The 26,881-nt window shown below is 41.6% G+C and overlaps 1 protein-coding gene across 2 annotated transcripts in view; it reads left to right on the top strand.

Annotated features, from left to right (window-relative positions):
- The window catches only part of SEPTIN11 (septin 11), a 129,913-nt gene that overhangs the window by 88,462 nt on the left and 14,570 nt on the right, over positions 1-26,881 (top strand). For both annotated transcript variants that reach the window (XM_070948712.1, XM_070948711.1), the window contains exons 5-9: positions 3,317-3,478; positions 10,561-10,657; positions 11,569-11,737; positions 15,980-16,112; positions 18,019-18,206. In XM_070948712.1, the coding sequence (XP_070804813.1) occupies positions 3,317-3,478; positions 10,561-10,657; positions 11,569-11,737; positions 15,980-16,112; positions 18,019-18,206 (749 nt within the window). The remainder of the gene's footprint in view (positions 1-3,316; positions 3,479-10,560; positions 10,658-11,568; positions 11,738-15,979; positions 16,113-18,018; positions 18,207-26,881) is intronic.

The following is a 26,881-nucleotide window of genomic DNA, read 5'->3' as shown; positions in this document are numbered from 1 at the left end:
GTCAAACACAACCCTGATGCGGCCCTCAATGAAATTGAGTTTGACACCCCTTAAGCCTTATCAGGTTAAGCCTAATATTGATTGATTGATTGATTGATTGATTCGATTTATATGCCACCGTTCTCCGGAGACTCAGGGCGGCTTACAATGCGTTAAGCAATAGCCTTCATACTTTTGTATATACCTGCTTAGTAGGGCTTTCGGGCCCCCCCAAGCGGTGTTCTTTTTTATACAAAGTCAGCTTATTGCTCCCACAATCCGGGTCCAATCTAGTCCAGCCTTCTTTATTATATAACACTCAGATGGCTATAATAAAGAAACACACAAACAGGATGGGAAAGTGTCCGTCCTTTTGACAAGCGAATTAATATACCACACAACCTCTAAAATTAGTAACTTTGCTCAGTTTCTTGGCTTAGATGGGTCTAGCCCCCTACAAGGAAGATGTGAATTTTGTTCTGATATTGTTACTATCTTTTATTCCTTGTTTTTAGTATTTAGGATTGTTTTATTGGTTTTTTTTTCCCTCTGTGAGTTTACTTGTGAGCCATCCAGAGGTATTAGGAGTCTGGCAGTGTCCAAATTTAATCAATCAGTTTAACCAATCAAGTGTTGATAATCCCATCCTCTATGAATTTGTTCACTTATCCACTAAAAACATCTAACACTAGTGGTCATTGCCACACCCAGTGGCAGCAAATTCCAACTTGGATATTTGATATATAAAGAAAGAAATCCTGAGTCATCCCATAATTGCTTTTGGTGCTGATCCCAAGTTTTTAATACAGCAAGGAAAAATCTTTCCTGACCAACTTTTCATGCCATGCATGATTTTAGAGTAAATATCGCTACCGTGTTTTCCTTTGCTAACATTCTTTTTTAAGCAAGAAATCCACCAAACTCTTAATTTGGTAGCCACTTTTTGTACTTTTTCCAGCCGAATGGCATTTTTTTTCTTGAGATCTGAAAATGAGAATTGTTCTCTGAATGCAATTGTGCCGTAGATTTATACAGAGGCATCACTGCCACTGGTAGTTTTATTTGCCTAACGTGAAGTTTGCCCTTTTAAAATGTAGCAGTATGCTAATTACTTCCACTCAAACGGAGACCACAACTCACAATAAAATAAGGCATGTATCTTGGATGGTAACCTAGAGTGAAAGAGAGATTTGATTCATTAAAAGGATCTACTGTGCAGTTCAGTCAAAAGCCAGCATGTAGTTTTTCGACAAATATTGGGGCACAATATTAAAGCAGGAAGATCTGGACTCCATACTAAAACAATGCATCATTAACCTGGTGATGGCTTTAAAAGGGGTATGGATGAATTCATGCATAACCATCCGTCTTGTTACTTCTAAGTAGAGGAAATCTGTTCCCAGAACAATGGTGGGAGAAGGATATATCTCATCTTCTTCTGATAAGGACCAAAGAGGCATCTGGTTGGACAGTGTGAGAAATAAAATGTTGGACCATGATCCAGCAAGATTGCTGTTATATTCATATGTAACCCGTGAAGAGGCTGGACATCTTTCCATCCTAGTTTAATTAAAGCATGCGTTGCTTCCAGATTTGATTGAAAGTGGGGGAAGGAGAGATTTCAAGGCACATAGAGAGCCAAATTGCATGTTGTATTGCATCTCCAAATAGGTGGAATCCAGCAGCTCTTTCTCAGCTGCAGGATGCCTTCATATGCCATTATAGCTCTGTTCAGATTCATGGGTGGAAATTAAAAAGCTAAGGAAGGCTGCTGATTCAGTTCTACAGAGGAATGATTGAGTCTGTCATCTGCACCTCTATAATTGTCTGGTTTGGCTCTGCAACCCAACAAGACAGACACAGACTTCAGGGGATAATTAGATCTGCAGAAAAAACCATGGCTACCAACCTGCCTTCCATGGAGGACCTGTATACTGCACGAGTCAAAAAGAGGGCTTGAAAATAGTTACAGACCCCTCACATCCTGGACATAAACTGTTTCAATTCCTACCCTCAAAACTATAGGGCTCTGCACACCAGAAGAACTAGACACAAGAACAGTTTTTTCCCGAACACCATCACCCTGCTAAACAAATAATTCCCTCAACACTGTCAAATAATTTACTAAGACTGTATTAATATTATTCTTCTCTTCCTTACTAGTATCTATCTCTTCCTACTTATTACTATAACTAGTACATACTAATATATAACATACTATACAAGCAACATACTATACTATATGTTGCTTGTATCTTCCAATTACATTGTTTTTATTTGTTTCCTAGTACAATTTGATAGCTTATTAGTAACCTTGACTATCACTAAATTGTATCTTTTTATTCTCGATGAATGTGTTTTATTCTCCTTATGTACACTGAGAGCATACGCACCTAAAACAAATTCCTTGTGTGTCCAATCACACTTGGCCAATAAAGAATTCTATTCTATTCTATTCTATTCTATTCTATTCTATTCTACTCTACTCTACTCTACTCTACTCTACTCTACTCTACTCTACTCTCTATTCTACTCTACTCTACTCTACTACTCTAATCTAATCTAATCTAATCTAATCTAATCTAATCTAATCTAATCTATTCTATCAGTTGTCTAATATAACTTAGCATGAAGGGAGCTATCATGATTGTCTACTTCAAGTGGCCAACGTGATCCAGGTAGCTTAATAAAAGTGATTATTTTCAGGGTCTCCATGAATCTTACTACAGATAGCCTTCGACTTACAAGAGCCACAGTTGTTAGAACGTAGTGTTGCAGCTAATTCTGCTGACTGCCAGCTGCCAGCAGTTTGATTTGTCACGAGCTCAAGATTGACTCAGCCTTCCATCCTTCTGAGGTCGGTAAAATGAAGAGCCAGATTGTTGGGGTGCAATAGGCTGACTCTGTAAACCGCTTAGAGAGGGCTGTAAAGCACTGCAAAGCGGTATATAAGTCTAAGTGCTGTTGCTATTGCTACAACAGTTCATTTAGTAACGGTTCAAAGTTACAGCGGCACTGGAAAAAAGTGACTTATGACCATTTTTCACACTTACAACCATTGTAGCATCTCTGTCATTCATTTAATGACCAGTATTAAAAAAAAATGTAAAATCAGGTTGGACACGTGATGACCCACTTAATGATGGCATGACTTAATTCTGGGCTCAGGTACAGTCATAAATTGAGGACTACCTTTATCTATGTCCTTGTATTTTTTTTACCTTCTTATTGGGATCGCTTTTCTTTTCTCTTCTGCCATCGCCAGGAACTAATGCAGTATGTTAGTTATAATAAATAAATAAATAAATAAAATAAATAATGATCCTTTGTTTTGCAGGTGAATATCATCCCAATAATAGCCAAGGCTGACACCATTGCCAAAAACGAGCTACATAAATTCAAAAGCAAAATCATGAGCGAGCTGGTGAGCAACGGGGTCCAGATTTATCAGTTTCCAACTGACGAAGAGACGGTGGCTGAGATTAACGCCACGATGAGCGTAAGTCTTACTTACTTTTCATCTTCCAAATTCGCCTTGGGATAAATGGCTGCATTGTTATATTTTTATTTTTTTTATATACTACCGAAGCCAATACATCTTGAATTTTACACATTCTATCCGGTGGTGGGATTCAAAAATTTTTACTACCAGTTCTGTGGGTGTGGCTTGGTGGGTGTGGCATGGCTTGGTGGGCATGGCGGGAAGGATACTGTAAAATCTCCATTTCCTCCCTACTCCAGGGGAAGGTTACTGCAAAATCCCCATTTCCTCCTGATCAGCTGGGACTCGGAGGCAGAGAATAGATGGGGGCAGGGCCAGTCAGAGATGGTATTTACCGGTTCTTTGAACTACTCAAAATTTCCACTACCGGTTCTCCAGAACTGGTCAGAACCTGCTGAAACCCACCTCTGATTCTATCTGTGTGCATATGTGTGTGTGCATACCAGGGGTGTCAAACTCGAAGCCCACAGGCTGGATGTGTCACGCACTGGCCATGCCCAACCTCGGTTTAGCGAAGGGGGGGAAAGTTGTGATACATCACGTGATGACAACGTGTCGTCGTGAGTTTGACACGCCTGCCCTATACCATGTCAGACAAGACATCTGTAACAGCCTTTTTCATCAGTTGCTCTGAATGAGTTTGTAGCAAAGCAGCTGAAATGTATAAAAGTGAAACCTGAAGGAATAACCTGAAGTTTTTGGTTCATCTGAAAGAGATGCTTTGAAATTAGTTCAGTCCCATCATATTCACGTACTTCCATGCCGTGCGGCTGGAAAGTTTATACTTTCCTAGGCAGACTTGAGAGCAGGAAAGAAAGACCACAAAAATACCAGTTGCAATCATCCCACGGATCGTGGGCCAAAGTCTTGTCACACCCATATGCCCAGTTCTTAACCCAGTTTATGAAAATGGACACGGCTGCCAACTTGCTCAAAATGGAAACTGAAAACCGCAGAATGAAAACAGCACCTGGAAAACTCTCCAGAGATGGAAAGAAACAAATGTTCACTTCCTCTGCCTTTGGGTCTCCACTTCAAAATGTATAATATCCCGGAAGGGGAAAGAACCCCAAATATATACTTTATGGCTTCCTTGGTGAGGCTGGAGATGTCCCTTTTTCTTTAGGCAGAGGTTCAGATGTTGTTTACTGTAAAAATTCCCAAGCCTCCAGGGTGGTTTTGAGGTTTTGGTTTGAAGCTTAAGAAATGGAGGAAATTCATTGTAGACCAGATCAGGCTTTGAGGTGCGTGTGAGAGGGAGAGAGAGAGAGAGAATATGAATGAATGCATGTGTGTATATTTTGAAACTGTCAAGAGTTTGTTGCAAAAATCAAATCCAGAAGCACACACAGATAACTGAATCAGCTGGATTCATTAACTTCTTTATATTCCTAATAACACATAACGTATATTTACAATACCAACAGTTGATTCTTCAACTCAGATCAGCAGACATGTTCACACACACTGGTTTTACATCTCAGAGGTTAACATGCACTGGTTTCAGTTTCCCTTTCTCTGCACAGAATCAGAAGCTGCAGACTAAGACCCACCTTGGCTCCAGTCTGTCTCAGCTCCCAATTGGCTGACCTTGTTACCATGTCTTTCCAGTCATGAATATTCTGACAGGAATTAATTGCATGCTTTAAAAAAATAAATAAATCGGTGGCTTTGGGCCAGATCTGGTCTTCTGGGTGTTGTCACAAACCTTGCTAATTAAATTAAACCATCTTGCCAAAGAAGGCCAGAGAGGAGCTCTCATAAAGAAAAAAAAGATTAAATGAAACCGTTTTCAGAAAACCCTCAAAATTTAATATAAAGGGACAATCAAAATGAAACGTCTTTAAAAGACAAGAGTAGTTCCCCAGCGGCAGTTCTTTTTTAATATGCAAGTGAACAACATGTTGAGGTTGTGAGTTAAAAAATAGACAGGGTGGAGGCCAGGTGTGGTGCAGCATGCATCAATGGGAAGGTCCTTACGCATTTTATTTACTTATTTGTACCGCGCCTTTATTATTTTTACAAGCAACTCGTGCAAGTGGAGTCCCACCCAGATCCCTCCCAAATTATCTGCATTAGTAATCTAAGTGGTAGTGGAATAGCAAGAGTCCTGAAGACGTGTTGGCTCCCTCTTTTCTGTAATGTTATCTTCAGATAGATAAAATACCAAACAACGAATAAATAAAAATGCAGTCTGAGCCATGCAAACGTTAACCTTTCCCTCTGACATTTGCAAGAATTCTCCAAAAGGTTTTAAATCAAACGGTCTTTGGCATTTCCAGTCATATGACATACAGACTGCAACAACTACTTCCTCCCCCTCCTCCTCCTCCTCCTCCTCCTCCTCCTCCTCCTCCTCCTCCTCCTCCTCCTCCTCCTCTCCTCCTTCTCCTTCTCCTTCTCCTTCTCCTTCTCCTTCTCCTTCTCCTTCTCCTTCTTCTTCTTCTTCTTCCATATCTGTCATTGGACGTTGGCGATCTTATTTTTATCAACAACCGCACGAAAAAGTGCTGCTGAATTTCATCCAAACAAGTCCCTTAGATTTTGAAGCCATGATGATGTTCTTCTGCCTGGACCTCGTTTGCCTTCAATCTTTCCTTCTGCAACTTATATCTGCTTACAATTTCAAGTGTTCCTGTTTTTATGGCACAGCTGTGACTTTTGACAAATACTGTGCCTGATAATAGAGTATTTATTACTGAGAAGAAGACTATTGCAGGTGCTTTTGCCTTTATCTGTTGCTCCTTCATTCTACTCCTCTCCCCCTCTCTCCCTCCCTCCCTCCCTTTTTTCCTTCCTTTTCTCATCTCTGCCTCCAAAGCACCTGAAGCAGGACAAGAAGCAATGGATGGAAACTAATCAAGGAGAGAAGCAACCAAGGACTAAGGAGAAATTTCCTGACAGTTAGAACAATTAATCAGTGGAACTACTTGCCTCCAGAAGTTTTTTTTTTATAAAAAGTTTTTTTATTTTTTACACAAACACACAAGCAAACATACAATGTATTTTTTCTGAACAGAGGTATTGGCCGGTTCTCAAATTTAAACAATTTTTAATCATCTCCAACACACAGTTTTTGCCATAGTGTTTATTCTCTCTAGTTTTTATAGACCAATATTACCCTTTCTCCCAACCTCTAGTCTTAATAAAATTCAATTTTTCCCTTCTCATCTCTAAGTTAAACCCCTTAAATTTAAAATCTCACAACATAAAATAATTCCTAATATTTCCTTGAATTCCCTTATTATAATCACAAATATTTTTCATTATCAACTGTTCCAAATAATACAATCTGACATCTTAATAAAAATCAGTTAATTATATAGCATTACAATCATTCATTTCGTTTCTATTGTTTTCTTTTTTTCCTCATATATAACAATCTTTTCTTATTAAGTAATAATAATAAGCTAGCCTCCAGAAGTTGTGAATGCTCCAACAATGGAAGCTTTTAAGAAGAGATTGGACAACCATTTATATGCAGCTTCCTCTGATTGCTAATCTGTGGATTCTCCCTCAAATATTGCATTGGCTAACTGGTTTGAGAACCTTGCAATGCAGACTTTTTATTACATCCTCTCTTCCTTCCTCTTTTAGTAGAGGGCTATAAAATAGGGTGGGGTGTGGGCCTGGCCAAGCGTTGACTTCCTTCAATTCACCATAACCGACTTCCTAGGAAACGTCAACAGTCAACTCGTATTATAGACTGTCAGAGTTTAAATTGAATGCACGTTCCGAAGCGTAGGAGAGCAAGCAACGAGCCCTGAATTTATTTAAAAGTGTAATTTTCGTCACCGTTCCTTTTTTTGGGGCCCAGATATTACTTGGGTTATTTTGAAGGAGAGCAGACGAAGAAGCTTTTTTTTTTTGGCCGCTTATAAAGTTGAGTCAAAGTATTCAGTAGCCATGTTTCCCATGATAATTTACGGCTATGTGAAAGTTCCGTGGAACGAAGGATGCATAACAAAGAAAGGCGATTTTCACAAGAAAGAAGTGACAGGATTCCTTTGGGTAGACGGAGTGTGGGAGGGTTTATGATTTACGTTATAGATCTTAATTTGGATATTCTTAGAAAAAGATGTTATTCTCGCTGTCGTTCTCTGAAGCACAGAATAATACAAAGCATCGTTTCTCACTTGTCTTGAGAATCCACTTCTTAAAAAGTGTCAGCGATCGTTTTAGACGTGCGAAGATAGCTTGAAGATGTTTGATCGTTGCTGGTTGGAACCTTTTCAGAACATCAGGGTGTTTTTCATGCTTGTGCTTTGCTCTTTTTTGCTCCTCTGTGTGCAACTGGGTGGTGTGTGCTGTAATGAGCTCTCTTCAGATATTGTTGCATAATGCAATTAGGTGTTGTGACTTAGGCTTCCTGAGTCATTAAAACACACCAGTAGTCCCAAAAACCTCTTTTATTGCAACAGCTGTGAATTACGTTCATTCACAGCTGAGTCCCAATTGGTTGCAAAAAGTCCTTCGGGAGAAGCCGTTCAGGATAATCACCAACCTTTCTCTCCCTTGACATTCTGCCAAAGACCTACTTGGCAAAGCCACACGGAGTCCAGAATCAAACAGAGATGCCGACTGGGAACAGACTTAGCAACATTGCTTTCCTGCAAAGGGCCCACGTGCCTTTGCTCCTCTTTTAAGCCTTATGGGAGGGGCCAATCATCTCCAGGCCTTACTCCCGAGTCGTCCCTTTAGTTTTAATTGTTCTTGCCTTCTGGCAGCTCTGCGCATGCGCACACTAGGAACAGGCTCCTCCTGTTCCTCTGCCTCTCTGATATCCGACTCTGGAGGCTCCGGTGTCTACGCATAACTCCCAGATGGCCCTGGCCCCATCTCTGCCTCCGACGCAGAGCCCTCATCCAGACCTTCCCCAGACTCTAGGACTGACCCATGTTCCTCCCCAGCCTCCTCACTGTTCGACTCCGCTGCCAGCTCTGCAGGCTGCTGGTGGACCACAACATTAGGGTTGTAATGAACTCTGGAGAAGAAGTTGTTTTGATGTCAAACCTGCTGTCTCTGATACACACCCCCTTCAAAGACTACAGCTGTATTCCAGAGATGCTTTAATCCCACCCCCCACCCCAAAAAAAGCCAGCACAGTGTCCTGAATGTTGCCTTTTTCTCCACCCGGCTCTTTCTTAAAGGAAACTGTTTTTGGCAGGAGAACACAGAGCCACCATGTTTGTTCTGGGTGGTGTGCAAAACATCGAATGACTTCAAATTCAAAACGCCACACTTTCAAGTCTGAGCCCATTCATCAGGTTGCAGAATGCCCCCTTTTATTTCCAAAATAATAATAAACAGCTGCCTCAAACATGGGACTGCTACTTTGAACCTTTAAAACAAATGTTTTGAAATAAAAGTGAGATTTTTCTACCAAATAACAGAGTCGAAAAGGCCTTGGGGGTAGAATAGGGATAGAGATAGAGATAGAGATAGAATAGAATAGAATAGAATAGAATAGAATAGAATAGAATAGAATAGAATAGAATAGAATAGAATAGAATAGAATAGAATAGAATAGAATAGAATAGAATAGAATAGAATAACAGAGTGGGAAGGGACCTTGGAGGTCTTCTAGTCCAACCTCCTGCTTAGGCAGGAAACCCTACACCACTTCAGACAAATGGTTATCCAATCTCTTCTTAAAAACTTCCAGTGTTGGAGCATTCACAACTTCTGGAGGCAAGTTGTTCCACTGATTCATTGTTCTAACTGTCAGGAAATTAGTTCTCCAAGTTGCTTTTCTCCTTGATTAGATTCCACTCGTTGCTTCTTGTCCTGGCTTCAGGTGCTTTGGAGAATAGTTTGACTCCACCTCTTTGTGGCAGCACCTTCTAGTCCAACCTCCTGCTCAACCAGGAGAGGCCTTATGCCATTTCAGACAAATGGCTGTCTAATCTCTTCTTTAAAACTTCCAGTGATGACCCACCTATTAAGAATGTCTGCCCCGACAAATAACTTTGGGTTGTCCTATACCCACTTTAACCGGGGGGAGCGTGATGGCTCAGTGGTTAAAGACGCTGAGCTTCTCAGTTGGAAAGCTGACACTGCACGATGGGATGAGCTCCTGTTACTTGCCCCAGCTCCTGCCCACCTAGCAGTTCAAAAGTATGCAAATGCGAGTAGATAAATAGGTACCACTTTGGTGGGAAGGTAACAGCATTCCATGTGCTTTAGTGTTTAGTCATGCTGGCCACATGACCACAGAAATATCTTCAGACAATGTTGGCTTCCTTGGTTAAGAATTGGAGATAAGCACTGTCCCCTATCATTTCACCTGGATTTAGAAAGTCTCTAAAGGTCCAAAGTCAGTGGTGGTATTCCGCGGGTTCGGGCCGGTTTGAGAGAACCGGTAGTTAAATTGCTGGTTGGCTCTGCCCTTTCCTGCCCTGCCCGTTCCAGGAGTCCCCACGTGCCCCATTTTGGCTCCCAGGTAAGTGTAGGCCCAAAACAGGCCATGGGGGTGGGGGGGAATGTGGCTCCCCTCCCATGGCCCATTTTCGCTCCCAGGAGGCTGCAGGGAGGCCTACTAGGCCCAAAACGGGGTGTGGGAGGCAGTTTTTGCTGCCAGGGCGGTGAAGGGGACCGAGTGCTGCCTGGCCACGCCCACCATGGCCACGCCCAACCAACTGGTCATTAGGGCAGAGAATCGGTTGTTAAATTATTTGAATCTTACCACTGTCCAAAACTAATGTTTGGATGCAGGAGTGGGCCAACGGCAGAAAGGAGACTAAATCTTGGGATAGTGTTTCATTGGAAGCGTTTCCTGGTGAAGGAAATAAGTAGCTTGGCTCTTCAGAGCTGAGTTGGGCTCTTTCTGATGGATAAGTGGCATCGGTCAAGAGTGGCACAGAACCTGTCACTCCAGACCCAGGTGATCAGTCGCGGCAATGAGGGCACCTTTTGTAATCCCTGTGGGGCCTTGGTGCGCTCTGAGCTTGGTTGTTTTCTTGCAAACATTTCATCACCCAACTAGGTAACATTATCAGGGCCAGAAGGGAGTGGGGTTTGCTCTAATTCAGGCTGGTTTTGGGGAATACCTGACCTGTCTTATGTCAACCTAATTGCAGGTCCATCTCCCATTTGCCGTGGTTGGCAGCACTGAAGAAGTGAAGATTGGCAATAAAATGGCCAAAGCTAGACAATATCCATGGGGAGTGGTCCAAGGTATGTTGATGGGGACAGATAAATCTTTGTACGTTTTATACGAATGGTACCAAAAAAAAAATATTAAACTAGGGTGGGCAGGTGGCAGCTATCCAAGTTTTCTTAAATCAGCAGGAAAGCAAAACAACAGACGTGAAGTTTGTGACTGAGATCTGGAGAATTGCATCGGATGCACACCAAGAAAATGTGTCCTTTTAGATTTCAGCACATGGGGTTTCTAATTTGTAAATTTAAAGATTGTAATTAGACTAATTTGCCTTTATTGCTAATAAAAGAGCTACTAATTTTAGATGAATATAAATTTAGCACATTGATCACAATGGACACAAATATAGTAAATATATTTCTGAATCACAGAGGAGATTGAGCAATCAATCTAGCTCATTATGAATTCTCAGAAGTCAACTCAATATCTGTAAAGCAAAAGGACTTTTCCACCTCCAGAACTGTTGATTCCTGGAATAATGGAAAACAAATAATATAAGCTCTTAGAAAAATCTTTTGGAGATATAATTATGGAGATATCATCACCTTTTAATGACCCCATAATCCCTTGCGGGGTGGAGTCTGGGCAACTGAATGGAGCTGAGTGTTTACTGGCCAGATGCCCTTCCTGTCACCAATGTGGAATTTTATTCAGCAGATATATTCTCATTGTGCCCAGAGAGAAATGTCTGCCTCTACCTAGGATCGAACCCACAGCCTCCTGATTGTGAGGCAAGAGCTCCACCTCTAGGCCACTGCACCACTCATATAATTATGGAGATATAATGACAATAAATCCTGGTTTTGATTTTTTTTTTAATGAAAAATAGGTTTTTGTGTTAAGAAAAAAAAAAAGGGAAAATCGGGTTTCCACCATATCCTTGACCTACATTTCCACATTTTTATGATTTATTTTTTTTAAATAGTTGAAAATGAAAACCACTGTGATTTTGTAAAGTTACGCGAAATGCTGATCAGAGTGAACATGGAAGACCTGAGGGAGCAGACTCACAGCCGACATTACGAGCTCTACCGCCGGTGCAAACTGGAAGAGATGGGATTCAAAGACACAGATCCCGACAGCAAACCGTTCAGGTAGGTAAGGAGTAGGTGAGCTCCCAAACTAACTCCAAAAGAAGTTCGGAGCAAGTACTTACTGGGTAAAGAGAAGGGAGGGAGGAGGGGGGGAGGGAGGGAAGGAAGGAAGGAAGGAATTATGGCTGTCAGATGAATATTTCTGGCCTTGGTGGTACAGGGGTTTAAAGCACCCTGTTATTAAGCTTATTAAGACCAGCTGCCTGCAATTACTGCAGGGTTCGAATCTCGCCAAGGCTCAAGGTTGACTCAGCCTTCCATCCTTTCTAAGGTAGGTGAAATGAGGACCCAGTTGTGGGGGCAATAAGCTGACTTTGTATAAATATACAAAAGGATGAAGGCTATTGCTGAGCACATTGTAAGCCGCCCTGAGTCTTCGGAGAAGGGCGGCATATAAATCAAATTAAAAAAAATAAAAAATAAAAAATAAAAATATAGTCTACCATCTACTTGAACAAGATGCTTTATTGGTTTGCTCTATTAAAACAAAACCTGGGTAATTTTGCCAAGTGACAGATGATTCTGAATTCCCTTTCACCACCTACTTTGTCTTATTTTCTTTCTCCTCAACCATGTGGTGAAGCAGTTCCTCATTACAGCTTGCCAAGTCCTATTTAATGGATCTGGTCTGGAGCCAAACCCTCGTTCCTGTTTCACTGCCACTGTATCAGCCCATGTTTAATCAGATTCTTATGAGCGTATTCCCCCACCCCCACCCCACCCGAACTGTTCCCACACAATAAATGATGTAATGTTGTTTAAGAGCCTTGATAGTACAGTGGTTTAGTGCACCCTGTTATTAACACAGCTGCCTGCAATTTCTGCTGGTTCGAATCTCTCCAAGGCTCAAGGTTGACTCAGCCTTCCATCCTTTCTAAGGTAGGTGAAATGAGGACCCAGTTTGTGGGGGCAATAAGCTGACTTTGTATAAAATATACAAAAGAATGAAGGCTATTGCTTAACGCATTGTAAGCCGCCCTGAGTCTCCGGAGAAGGGCGGCATATAAATCAAATTAAAAAAAAAAAAATTGGGCAAAGGAATATCTATCTATACCAGGGGTCTCCAATCTTGGCAACTTTTAAGACTTGTGGACTCCAACTCCCAGAATTCCTCAGCCAGCATGTCCACAAGTCTTTAAAGTTGCCAGATTTGGAGACCCCTGAAATAAATAAATCCACCACATAGGCAGCATGAGTGTCTGTGGTAGGACAGGACCCAATTTGCATCCTTTAAACCAGTTGTTTCTCAACCTTGAGAGCTTTTAAGGTGTGTGGACTTCGACTCCCAGAATTCCCTAGCCAGCATGAGGGATTCTAGGAGTTGAAGTCCACATGCGTTAAAGTTCTCAATGGTGGAGAAACACCATTGTTTCTCCACCATTGGTGGAGAAACCAGGGGTCTCCAACCTTGACAACTTTAAGCCTGGCGGACTTCAACTCCCAAAATTCCCCAGCCAGCCGGCTGTGGTTGAAGTCCACAAGCCTTAAAGTTGCCAAGATTGGAGACCCCTGATCTATACCATTCCCTTGGATTCAATTTCTGGCATACAGCACCAGGTACAACAGCATGATTCCAATCAGACGTATGAAACATAGTGCTTCATATTTTTCCAATTATTCAGATAATTGGGTATCTTCAGATAAAAATTCCTTATTCCCCTGAATTGGTTGTGTCTATGTCGCTGAGCAAAATGATAACAGGATCACAGAAAGGAAAGTGGGTATTTAAGCCAACAGATCAAGATTTATGCTTCCAGGACTGGAATTCAAATTATTCCAATTAAAAGAGGAAGCAGCTCTTTTAACAGCTACTGTACTTATTTAGAAGAATAAATCCGGAGGTATCCACGAATTAAACTAGTTACGCAAATGGCAACTGGGTCAGGTGAAGATCATTGACATCCTTCAGTCTCAAAAGACTATGGTATCATGCCCTGGAAAGAGGTCCTAAAACAGCATCTGGTGTGACTAAACAGGCCAATTCGAGAGAGGGAATCCCTTCCACACTGAGGGCAGATACATTCTGTCCCCTGCCCAGCCCTCCGGATTTCGCTGGTTCCGGGACTGCCTCTTTGCCTCAGCCTGCCGAACAAGCGTCTCTTCGAATGGGAGAAGGCCATGCTGCGTCTTTAGCCTCCAAGCTGAACGATCGGAGGTCAAGGTTTCCCAGTTGTTAATGTCTATTCCCAGGGCCTTTAGGTCCCTCTTACAGATATCCTTATATCGTAGCTGTGGTCTCCCTCTGAGGCGCTTTCCCTGCACTAATTCTCCGTACAGGAGATCTTTCGGAATGCGACCAGGTGAAGGTGGAGATAAAAGATAGAAATTCACAAGTATTATTTTTATTTAATTTTAAATAAAAATTAAACATTTTATAATCTGAGTTCATCGCCCTCCCTTCCTCTCCACCAGGTTTTTAAGGAAAAGGTTAGGATCGCCGAATACCGCTTTTATTTGAATTAAAAACAAGTTGATTTCAGTCGTGGTTTGTCTTTGGAAAAACAGCTTTTTCATGCCAAGAGTTAAATTTGGCTTCTAAATAGCATGTTGAGAGATGCCTTCCAGTTAAGAGAACAAGGCCAGGACAAAACTTTATTTTTTTAAAAAAAATACAATTCGTATATTAACTAGTTTATTATTTTTCCCTTCCTGCCACATTAACAATCACTGCGACCTTTGGAGGAATTTCTGAAGGCACGCATGCAGATTGTAGGTTTATCGAAATAAACCAAGGTGATAAATTAGAGATTTAAGTTCTCTGTGCTGCTAATCTAGTATCACGTAAACTAGTTTGGTGTAGTAGTTAAGACACCAGGCTAGAAACTGGGATACGGTGAGTTCAGCCTTAGGCATGAAACCTAGCTGGGTGACTTTGGGCCAATCACCAGGAGACTGTGAGTTTTGTCCCGCCTTAGGCGTGAAACCCAGCTGGGTGACTTTGGGCCAATCACCAGGAGACTGTGAGTTTTAGTCCCTCCTTAGGCGTGAAACCCAGCTGGGTGACTTTGGGCCAATCACCGGGAGACTGAGTTTTAGTCCCTCCTTAGGCGTGAAACCCAGCTGGATGACTTTGGGCCAATCACCAGGTGACTGTGAGTTCTAGTCCCGCCTTAGGCATGAAACCCAGCTGAGTGACTTTGGCCCAGTTCCTCTCTCTCAGCCCAGCCGACCTCACAGGGTTGTTGTGGAGAAAATAGGTTTGTTCGCTGCTTGGAGTTATTTATGAAATTAATATTTATAAAAATAGTAAAAGAGATTTTAAAGAATCTTTAAAAAATTTACCAAGGGTAGAGTTCAACTTATGACTGGTTGCTTAGCAACTATTTGAAGTTCTGAGAGACCCTACCGGGGGGGGGGGCAGAGAGGTTACTTTTGATCTGAATTTGAAGTTCCAACGATCAGTGCCCTTCCCCCCATGGTCACACGTTGGGTGCTCAACTGCCCACAGTGAATCATTGGTTCGGTTAATAACTGCAGTGTTCATTTAACAACTGAAACAGCCCCTGTAGCAACCACCATAGTTGCTCAATAACTGCTGCAAAAAAATGCTGTAAAATTGGGTAGGTCATGTGACCGACCTGCTTTACAACCATCACGAGTTACGACCTTTATGGGCAGGCTGCATTATACCCTGTTTCCCTGAAAATAAGACATCCCCTGATAATAAGCCCAATCAGGCTTTTGAGCGCATGCACTAAAATAAGTCCCCCACCTCCCGAAAATAAGCCCTCCCTGAAAATATTTAAATGCATGCCCAGCCGGTCCCCGCCATTTCCTCTGGTTGGGGTTAGGGAGACAGAGCTGGAAATCAGGTAAGACAGCAAGAGGAGCCCCGTCTTGCTCCACACACCCCAAAATAATAAGACCTCCTCGAAAATAATGCCAAGCGCTTATTTCGGGGTTCAAAAAAATATAAGACATTTTCTTATATTTTCGAAATCTTATTTTTGAAGAAACATGGTAGTTGTAGCTTGAAGACTGCCTATACTTCAATTTCCTCCCCCCCCCCATGACTATCTCGAACAGAGAACAAAAGGCTTGCTGCGTTCCTCTTTTGTTCATAGAAATTTTATTTATTTATAAATAAATATCATTTATCTCTCTATTGTCTCTATCATTTTAGAGACTTTCATAAGAATTCCTTCTGGTGTTAAAGGTTAGTCTTTTTTTTTCTTCCTTACTTCCCTCTTCTTCTCATCACTTCCAACCATTCTCTTTGGGGGTCGTTGTGTTGGAAACAAGCCTACAAGAAACCTACGAAGCCAAGAGAAATGAATTTCTGGGTGAACTACAGAAGAAAGAAGAAGAAATGAGGCAGATGTTTGTCATGAGAGTGAAGGAGAAGGAAGCGGAGCTGAAGGAAGCAGAAAAAGATGTAAGTAGAACCCAGAGAGGAAAAAGGAAATGAAGGCCAGATTTTAGGGGGTTGCTGAACCTCAACCAACTGGCCTTCACTCCTCCCCTTTTTTTTTTTTTTTTGCTCTCCAACACAGGTGGAGGAAAAAAACAAAACCTATTGTTGAAATTTTTTTCCTAAACCAGATAGATCCAAAGAGAAGAACATAAAGTGATTTGAAAAACATAAGCTGTGGTTGTGATCTGCATTTCAACATCTACATTCTTTGTGCCTTTTGGATAAACCAGTATCCACAAAATAATCTCTTCTTAGATGCATCTCTTTTCTCCCAAAAAGTGGAGAAAGGTCTGGTATGAGACAAAGTGAAGTAAGCTGAAGATAATACTTTTATTGATCAGGCAAACCTGGATCAAATCTATTTATAGTTCTTCAATTACATGGTACTAAAAACGTTGTGTATTCTGTTGCCCTCTGACCTTGAAGAGGGCAGCCGAATATTTAGCTTATATTCTAGAATATTAGAATAGAATAGAGCTGGAAGGGACCTTGGAGGTCTTCTAGTCCAGCCCCCTGCTCAAGCAGGAGAACCTATAGAGTCTCAGACAAGTGACTATCTAGTCTCTTCTTTAAAACCTCCAGTGATGGTGCGCCCACGATTTCTGAAGGCAAGCTGTTCCACTGGTTAATTGTCCTTACTGTTAGGAAGTTTCTCCTTGATTCCAGTGGACCGGTTCTAGCGAACCAGTAGGTCCGACCATCAGCTGGCCCCGTCCACTTGCCCCCGCCCTATCCTGTCCTATATTTCCTTCTTTCTGGCTCAGCTGATTTGCGCAGCACAGCTGATTTCCATGCCTCCGCTGTTCTACTTACGGGGCTTCCTTAGAAGATAAGCAGCTGAGCTTCAAATTGCTGTACTTTGAAGGCTGTGCGCAAGCGTGTTAGGCGCGCTCACGCTCTCACAGAACCAGTTATTAAACTGGTTGCAGCCCACCACTGCTTACCATGACTAATACAGGTAGTGGTATATAAGGCCAAGTGCTATTAATATGGCTAGTCCTTGACTTACAACCGGTCATGACCATTCGAAGTTATAAGGGCACTGAAAAAGTGACATGATCATTTTTCACACTTACGACTGTTGCAGTATCCCTGTGGTCACACGATTGAAATTCAGACGCTTATATTTATGACAGTTGCAATGTCCCGGGGTCATGTGATCCTCTTTTGCGACCTTCTGACAAAAAAATGTCAAGTGGGGAAGCCAGATTCACGTAACTACTTACTAATTTAACAGCTGCAGAGATTCACTCAACAACTGTGGCAAGAAAGATTGTAAAATGAGGCAAAGCGCCATTGGGCTCAATCGTGTTGTAAGTCAAAGACTACCACTGTCAGGGCTCCAACGAATGCCCTGATTAACTCATGAGCCTCGAGCCAAGTTTCAAAAGAAATCCAGTTATTTATTAGGAGCAACATGTCGGCAGCTTCCCAAGTGCAGTCAACTCTGCTGCAGGTAATTTACGGCTCAACTATGACCCTGTTTCCCCCCCTCCTCTCAGGCTGTGTCATAAATCACATTCTCCAATGAGGCACTTTCATGGGCTGTAGAAACCACACCTCACAAACTGGCTCTGGTAATCTGAGATCCAACCTTGGAATTGCGTGGAATGTACTTGTGAACGTAGCTGCTGAACTGCTCCGACAGATCCTCCTCCCTTTCTGCCCATGACAACTTGAGAGCAGACTAGAAATGCTTTGCGAGTTGACAACCTGTATATATTGACTGACTTCCCACCTGAGGTCCTGAATTACCCAGTACAAGCCATTATGGCCCTATCTCCCCTACTCTCGATTTTCCGTTATTATTTCCTTTGTCCGGTGACCGTCCTATCTTTCTCTCTTTTCGCCTTTTCCCTTTGAGCAGCTTCATGAGAAGTTTGACCATCTAAAGCGGACTCACCAAGAGGAGAAGAAGAAAGTAGAAGACAAGAAGAAGGAACTTGAGGAGGAGCTGAACAACTTCCAAAAAAAGAAAGCAGCAGCTCAGCTATTACAATCACAGGCCCAACAGGCTGGCTCTCAACCCACCAAGAAAGACAAAGACAAGAAAAAGTAAGCCGTTATCCAAGGTTGAGCTCTGTGGGCATCTGTTCCAGTGTGCTATCTTCTGTTGCATGTCTGTATTTGCTTCTTCCCATTTATCAGACTGGAAACTGGGCTCCCCCCACTTCTAAACCCAGACTGAATTTTTTTTTTTTTTTGAAACACTATTTTTCCAAGAGAAAAGAGGGACGGGGATGGGAGGGCGGTAGGGCTTCGACTTTATTTTTTTATACCTGAAATATTTTTTGACTTATTATTTTTTTTTTCAACGAGATGGGGAAGCAGAGAGACCAAAAGCCAAGCCACGAAATTGGCTTTAATATACTGTACTCACCGATTTTTGATAACTGACGCAACACCCAGGAGCTGTTAAAATTCTCAACTGTCTTCTCTGGTAAAGTTCTTAAAAGCGTTTGCTAATTGTGTAGAATCCAAAGCAGGAGAGGTTGGTGCAGGTGTGACATCATCTTGGATGCGGTAACTAGGGTGAAGGGTTTGATTTTTGGACCTTGGGAAGAATTGAGAATTACCCAGGTTTACTTTATCAACAGTTGAGGAAGAGAAAATTAATAGCTGGAGAGGGAGGAGGGAGGGAAGGAAGGAAGAAAAGTGTGAACCTGCGGTCCAATCTCTTAATTTTATCTAATTATGGATTTTCTTGTGCCAAAGATCTGAAAGAGCTAGGAACGCTATTCGTGATATCGCCATCTACATTCTGAACTCTCTGTAGGGTGTTAATTAAATAACGAAGCACAACATTAGGGAACAGTACAACATTAATCCTGTTAGATGGGCTGCCATTGCACAGTGATTTGGGGAGGGGAAGGTAATTTGAGGCCTTGGTGATGTGAGAAGGATCCAAGTATTTGCAGTGGAAGTGGAACAAAATTTGGCGAGCGGAATCAGAGTGCCATACGTAGAACATGGGTGGATCTTGTAAAATTGGCTGTATAAGGTTCATGATGCCTTTCTCTTGAATAGAAGCCTGTTTGAAGCGCTGATGCGAGGTTCGTTTCAAAGGAAGATGGAGTAGAGCGTAACTGACCTGGCTTTGCACAGATAACAGCACACTCCCTCTGCATTTTCAGTGCTTTGTCTCCTTCTGGTGGCCAGCTGGGCTTCATTTAGATTCTTCATACAGCCTTCTCCACATTCTAGATCAGGGGTGTCAAACTCAATTTCATTGAGGGCCGCATCAGGGTTGTGTTTGACCTCGGGGTGGGGGGTGGAGTGGGTATCGCCAGGGTGGGCATGGCCAGCTCGACGTCACTCGTGTCGGGGGCGCTATGGTGGCCCGAGCGCTCTGCCAGCAAAAACGGGCTCCCAAGCTCCATTTTCGGCTGCGACAACCTCCTGCAACCCTCTACCAGTGAAAATGAAGCTCAGGAAGGCCACCACAAGCTCCGTTTTAGGTTGCGACAGTTTCCTGCAACCCTCCACCCGCAGCCTTCCCGAGCTCTGTTTTCACTGGGAGAGGCACCACAGGACAGTCCTTCGCTGTTTCCAGAACGGCTCCGCGGGCCAGAACTAAGCACCCCACAGGCCAGATCTGGCCCACGGGCCTTGAGTTTGACATCCCTGTTCTAGATCAATGTTTCTCAACCTGGGCAACTTGAAGATGTGTGGGTTTCGACTACCAGAATTCCCCCGCCAGCATGCTGGCTAGGGAATTTTGGGAGCTGAACTCCACTCATCTTCAATTTGCCAAGATTGAAAAACGCCGATCTAGCTATCTCTATGGATCAACTCTCAGAATTTTTCACAGTGAACATGTTGGCTGAGAATTGATATCAAGGCGTAATATTCCATGCAGGCATAATTAGAGTGGTTGAAAAAATCAACGATTTTGTGCCATGGACATTGGGCAGCCTAACGTGTCCCAAACAATGCGCTTTTTAAGACACTTTCCTCTTTACATTGGTGCTCCTGAAAGTCACAAAAAGAACTGAAAAAAAATGCCAATCGTAAATTTGCTCCTAATCATGTTTTGAATCGGTTAATGGTTTTGAAGGGCGAGAGCATTAAGTGATGTATAAATAGCACCAATAAATACATATGTATGTAACTGTACCCAGAACCTTTATAAAGTGTGGCTATGAGCATGACTTGAAGGAGCCATCTAATGTTCTTGAGATGTCATCTGAAAGAAGATATCTCCTTTACCGCAAGTGGCTTTTCTGAGTTGAGTAGGCATAATGGTTAGTTAACAACCCATAATAGCTGAGTTTACCAACCAGGGTTCACATTCATTGCCTACTGTGCCAATGTGGGGGTCCATGGGTGCCCACAGAATGGTAATGAAAGTCAAAACGGCAAGCATAACATTGCAAGCAAAGCTCCAGCTTTTTTTTGTAGATTTTCACCTGAAAAGCAGACAGGGCATTGAACATTGATCGTTGTGGCTGCCATCTTGACTTTATGTCCCTCTGGACATTCCTCTTAGTAGCCGTAAGAATATTTGGATCAGAAGATTGTTAGCTGCCTAGTTTCCAACTTAACGTTAGTCATCCGAAAAGCATTTTCGTATCCATTCCATTCTTTTCTCTTTAAGAGTCCCAAACATGGATTAAATTTTCTTCCTACCATAAGTAGAATGTAAAATTAGGTGCTATCTTAACATCTAGAAATTTTCCTTATAAATGTTTGTGACTAGATAACATTTTTTTAAAAAAAAAATGTATAATACTTCTTTGTATGGATATATAAAGGGAGTCAGAGAATTGTTTTGCCAAATACTTTTGAAGTACAAAGGACGCTAGCTAATTTGTGACATTTCTATAAAATGTAAATAACTTCCAAGGTAATATAATACTTCCTCCATTTGTTGATTTAGATTCCCTGGAAGCTTATTCTCCCAAAAAGTGCATGGTATTTAACAAGACATGATGCTTTGTTTTTGCTGTGGCAGACTGCTCTCTGCTGCTAAGGAGCCTTCAAAATTGCAAAATTGTACAAGGAGCAAAACGAAATTTGTATTGATAGCATCTGTGATTCAGCTCTGTTTTCCTAAGGAGCAGCGATGAACGTGTAGACGTGAACGTTAATCATTTTTTAAATGAAGGATTCTATTTTTGATAACGCTGCATGCCAATGGCCGTGTGCAAACGTATGCACACTCGAGCAGTGTGCAAAAATGGGTGTGAAGTTCTATCTTTGTAGATTATGATTGTGTTCAAATGAAGGATTCTTTGATGGCACTGTTTCGCAAGGAAGAAGCTGTGCATGCGTGTGTGTATGTACACAGACTGTGGTGTGCAAAAAAAAAAAAAAAAACCCTTTTGAATTGCCACACCGCTGGTTATGGACCGAACAAGGGCTGGAAAACTTCCAGTTGAGGTCAGAATAATCGATATAAACATTATCTCTGATTCACATCGATTATGTTTTTGGTTGATGTATTTATGGGGAAATCCCAGGTTCAGTCCTATTTGCAAATAAAGAATTTAACGCAGGAGATTGTTTCCGCCTGAAAATCATTGCCACCATATTGCATGATTTCAGCCTACACTCAAATGTGTTATGCTTGCGACTTCCCTGCCATTTTGAGCAACATCTATGGTGGGTGACAATATCTTTCATTTCCCGCACATCTGGAGAATGATGTCAAGGAAACGGCAGTAGCTCATTTCAACATGGACCTTTTTAGTCTTGTTCTCAATGCCATCTCTCTTTTTTTCCCCCCTCTATTGCAAACAGTGTGTGGACAGTCCATCCAGAAACTCTTTTTGCAGAACCCACTGAAACAAATGGAAGGGCCTGAGAAAGCTCTAACATCCATTCTGTTCACTGAGACTGATGAAGGAGAATCACTCGATAGATTAAAACTGAAGTCTTGAAAGAATGTTAGCATTCCAGCAGCGTTCCGGTTTTTAAAATTGGAGGATTTGCACCACCTGGATATTGTTTTCTAGGATTTGGAGAGTCATTGTAGCTCTTCACTAAGACTTGAGCATGAAGTTTGTCTCCTTGTGGCTTCGTACTTGAATTCTTGGTAATATTATGAAATTACCTTCTTGTAACACATTATTTTGACTTCTCATTCTAACCAACTTCCCTGAAATTCTATTGACAGTCTCTCATCTAAGGACAAGCCAGGCTGAAGTTTATAAGGGACAAATATTCTGTAAGCTCAAAGCCACCTCCCTACAGTCACATCTCATCTTCCAGAGCTGAAAACAGCCAGTGAAATATTTCTGTGGTTCCTTTATAACTCAGATCAAGCTGAGTGTTCCATAACTTGTTTTCTATACAAGATTGTTACTACAGATATCAAAGCAAACCCTTTGTTCTCTTGTAATTTCCCACATCTCGCTAGCTGACACAGTCTTGGTGATCCTGCAAGTTGGAAGTTCATTTCCACACGTGATACTCCACAATAGCGTCTTTTCAAATAGCACCATCTCTTTCTTTCAAAAGAAGAAATAATTTGCTTTGATCCTAGTCTAGATCTGCATTACCATGTCCTTGTTTGACTGTGCACTGAAAACACATCATTGTTTGATGCAGTTGTGAAGGATTCTATCAGGGCTCAGTCCAGTTTGCAAATAAAACGAATAACGTTTTGAGCTTGAAACTCTTGAACTGAACACTTTGTCATAGATTATGAAGAGGTTTCTCTTTGGAGAATGCAAACACTTCTTAAAAGTACCTCAAGAGAACATTTATATTAATTAATTGTGTGTTCGTAACATGACTCCTCTTCTTGTGGAATCTAGTTTTTCAAACAATTTGGTTCTTCTACAAAGAAAAGTGTTCTGAAACCTAGGTTGGGAAAGACCAGGAACTTTTGAAAATAATTCTGACACTTCCACTTGAGCTGCAGTCCTACCCAGGGACACAGTCCTGTACTGCAGCTAGAAAGTGGAGGTCACCAGAGCAAATAATTGTATTATTATACCTCATTGTAAGATTTTTTTTTCCTGCAACAATAAGAGGTATAGTTTTTAAAAACAAAATGGAAGTCTTTTAGACTTCTTGCAAGTCCATAAAACCCTAATTGCAAGTACAATTTCTTTTGTATTCATGGAGTTCCCCCCTGTGGTTATAATCTCGCATTGCAGTTTATAAATGGAGGGAGCAGTTCACACGTACAACTTGATTTGTGTGGGCCATTTTCAATACACTTACATTTGTTTCTGTGCTGATATAAGCATCCTGCTAAGCAGCAGTTTAAAACCTCTTCTTTACATGGGCATCTAAACGGGCATCATTGTTAGGTCCAGCGCAGAATGGCAGGTAGCTACGCTTAACTCAGATTTCCACAATCCATGGCTAGAATAGGACCACTATTGGATTTTAGCTATTCATAACACACTTGTGCAACACAAAAGGGGGTGCGATGGCTCAGTGGTTAAAGAGCCCAAGTTTGAGTGCTGCGCAAAAGGAGTGCCCTGCTCCAGCTCCTGCCAACCTAGCAATTCAAAAGCATACAAATGCGATATAGATACCAATTTGGTGGGAAGGTAATAGTAGGCACCTTTGATGTATAACCATGCTGGCCATATGACCATGGACAATGTCATTGGACAATGCTGGTTCCCTTGACCAAGAAACAGAGATGAGCACGCACACCTCAAATGCAATGCATATGCACCCCCTGCACATACCACCACCACCCCGTGCATGGGCATGCGTCCCTGCACACGCCCCACCCCCCACGCATGCGTGGCAGAGACCCGAAGACCAGCTGGCCAGCAGGAGGTGTGAACGCATGCACAGCAGAGCTGAACTGGGATGACGGCTCGTGTGCCATCAGAGATGGCCCTGCGTGCCACCTTTGGCATGCGTGCCATAGGTTCGCAATCGCGGCCCTAGAGAGTCACACATAACTAGACAGGGAAACCTTCGCTTTTTGTGCAACACAGGATCTTTATGGTGTATCCCTAATGCAAGGATCAATGCTTTTGGTGTCAAGAAACAGTTCTGCTTCAGCATAAGAGTCTAAAATGCCAAATGCAAGGTGCTAACAAAAAAAAATTTTTTTTTAATCGTCTCAGTTGAATTGCTTGCTAATTCCTATAAAAAATTTCTTTCTGGCAAGCTGCCTTTTCAAAAAAGAACTGGTCTATATCAGAGGCTTTCAATCTAACATTTGCTGTAGGATGCTTTAAGTAGGAAACTGAGGAAAGATTTGCTTGTGGCAGCCGACAGTAGTGGCCAAAATTATGGAAACCTTTTGGGAAAAGTGTGTTTTTGAGGTTTGATGACTGATAACACCACTTTTTTTTTGGAATTTCAAGATAATCCTATTCCACTGCTGGAATGGCCTGGGAATAGCCCAGACCTGAACCCAATTGAAAATCTATGGAGCTGACTAAAGAAACTTCTGAGTCAGAAGCGACCCAGCGATAAAACCCAGTTAATAGAAGCAATCCTTCAATCTTGGTTTCACATTATAACAGCTGCAGAACTAAAAGACTTGGTTCACTCCATGGGAAGACATTGTAAGGCCATAATTCATGCTAACGGTTACCCAACTAAGTATTAATTGACGTGATAATTTTTGTATATCTCCTTTTTTCTTTTTTCTTTTTTTTTTCTTTTTTTCTATGTGTTTCCCTTTTCCCTTTTCTTCTTTATACTGTAACTGCTATTCTAATAGCAAATCCTTCATAAATGTTATTGCATTACATTCTTGATTAAATTATCTTTCCATTGATATATAATTTTATGGTACTACTCCCCCCAAAAAAGTGGTGTTATTAGCTAGTTTTAGAAAATACACTTTCCCCAAAAGGTTTCCACAATTTTGGCCACTACTGTAGTCTGGAGTTCTACTCCTGAAAGTTTTTGTGTTTCCTTTTAAGGAATTGCTCCAATTTCCTTAGATAAGAATTGAAGCTTGAAGCTTTCTTGGTGACAAAATTACGATGGCATGGCTGCACTGCGATTTAAATCCATTCGCTAAGACTAACTTCACATCTAAATCCAATAGGTTACAGTGCCAATCAGGCAGGTGAGATTGTCCATACACTATTAACCAAAGCAAAGCAGTGTAGAGCACAGGAATTAAATTGGGCTTGCATAAGAGTTTTCCAAACTGGAGTAGTCTTTTATTATTTTTGTGAAGATCATGCTTAGTGTAAGACTATCCTTAGGACTTCCTAAGTTCAGGTTCCACGTTAAAGTATGTTAGAGAAAGACTTCTTACTATTGACATTGATGGATAATATTCTGGTTTTAAATTGTGTTCTCATGTTAGAAATCTTTGCATCAGGGGTGAAATGCTCCCGGTTCGGACCGGATCACTTGATCCAGTAGCGATGGAGGCAGGTGGTTTGGAGAACCGGTAGCAAAAATCCCTGCCCACCCCCCATGCCCAGGTGTGCCTCATGATCATCAGAGGCTTTTTTTTTTTTTTAACTTTTAAAAGCATTTTTTCTTCGGCCGAAAAAATGCTTTTAAAAGTAAAAAAAAAAAAAAGCCACTAATGATTGCGCGACTCAGCTGGGATCGCCAGAGCCTTTTAAAAGCATTTTTTCTACAACCTCTACAACCTCTTTTTAAAAGTTAAAATGGCCATGCCCACCCAGTTACATTACACACACCCCCAAGCCACACCCACAGAACCGGTAGTAACAAATTTTACATTTCACCACTGCTTTGCATCTATAGTAAGACTCTTTGTCCATGGTAGAAAACATACCATGAGAAACAGTGTAGAGTCAGATCTAGAATATGGAGAGAGAGATCTTATTTGCAAATATATCTCTGAAATTTCAATAAATATGACTCATAAAATGCTGTTGGCAGGCAAACTGTTTTCAGCGGTTACAGGTTTTAGAAAGGAAACCTTGCAAATTTGGCTTTTTAACGTCATTGATTTGGATTGAATTCAACTGTCACGTGACACAGGGGTGGGTTCTACTTACCTTTACTACCGGTTCACAACGGGACTGCATGCATACACAGAAACTTCCTGATGACATCTGGGTCGGTGGGCGGAACCTCCTGCCGGTTTTACTACCGGTTCTTGTGAACCGGTCCGAACCGGGGGCAACCCACCACTGACGTGAAATCTAGGAAAGAATAAAGATACCTGCTTGTGAAGTTCTGAGGTTCTTTGAGGGTTAAATCAGAACAGATATTTTAGGTTAGTTCCCAATCTGGATCATAAATCAGATTTAAAATTCTGTTTAGCAACTCATAAACCAGGGAATTATTTCACCTGAAATCATTTTCTCCCTTAGATTTTGAACTATAAACCAACAAAGTTCCAAGCTGGTCCAATAGCGGGAAAATATTTTTAATACTTCCAACTACTCAATAGGAATGACTTATTTTTATTTCATGAAAAAGCAGCATTTAAGGCAGAGACACATACATTCAGAAATAAGCCACTTTCTCAGTGCTTTACTTTTTTTTTCTTCTTGCATCATAGATTAGATGTCATTATTTCAAATATACATTTCTGTCCCATCAATGAATCACTGATTTAATAGGAACAGATCACTGGTTTTATTAGAGACTACATCCAGGCATAAAAAAATATCAGGAAGAGGGATTTTCTTCTTAGATTAGTATTGCCTATGCAAGGAGTTTTTTGCCTCCTCTATAGAGCATAGAAACAAGATATATTTCTGTTACAACCCTGGAAAAGCTGTATTTTCTAGTTACTGTAAAAGGGATTGCAATATATATTGTTTAGCTGTGATTTAAAATACAGCAGCTTGTTTAAGTCGGGG

This window comes from Pituophis catenifer, unplaced genomic scaffold, assembly GCF_029215685.1.
Source record: "Pituophis catenifer annectens isolate HBS135680 unplaced genomic scaffold, rPitCat1.0.hap2 SCAF_8, whole genome shotgun sequence".
In the NCBI taxonomy this organism is placed as follows: Eukaryota; Metazoa; Chordata; class Lepidosauria; order Squamata; family Colubridae; genus Pituophis; species Pituophis catenifer.
The sequence above is the reverse complement of the archived record's forward strand: the minus strand, read 5'-3'. Positions and strand labels throughout refer to the sequence as shown.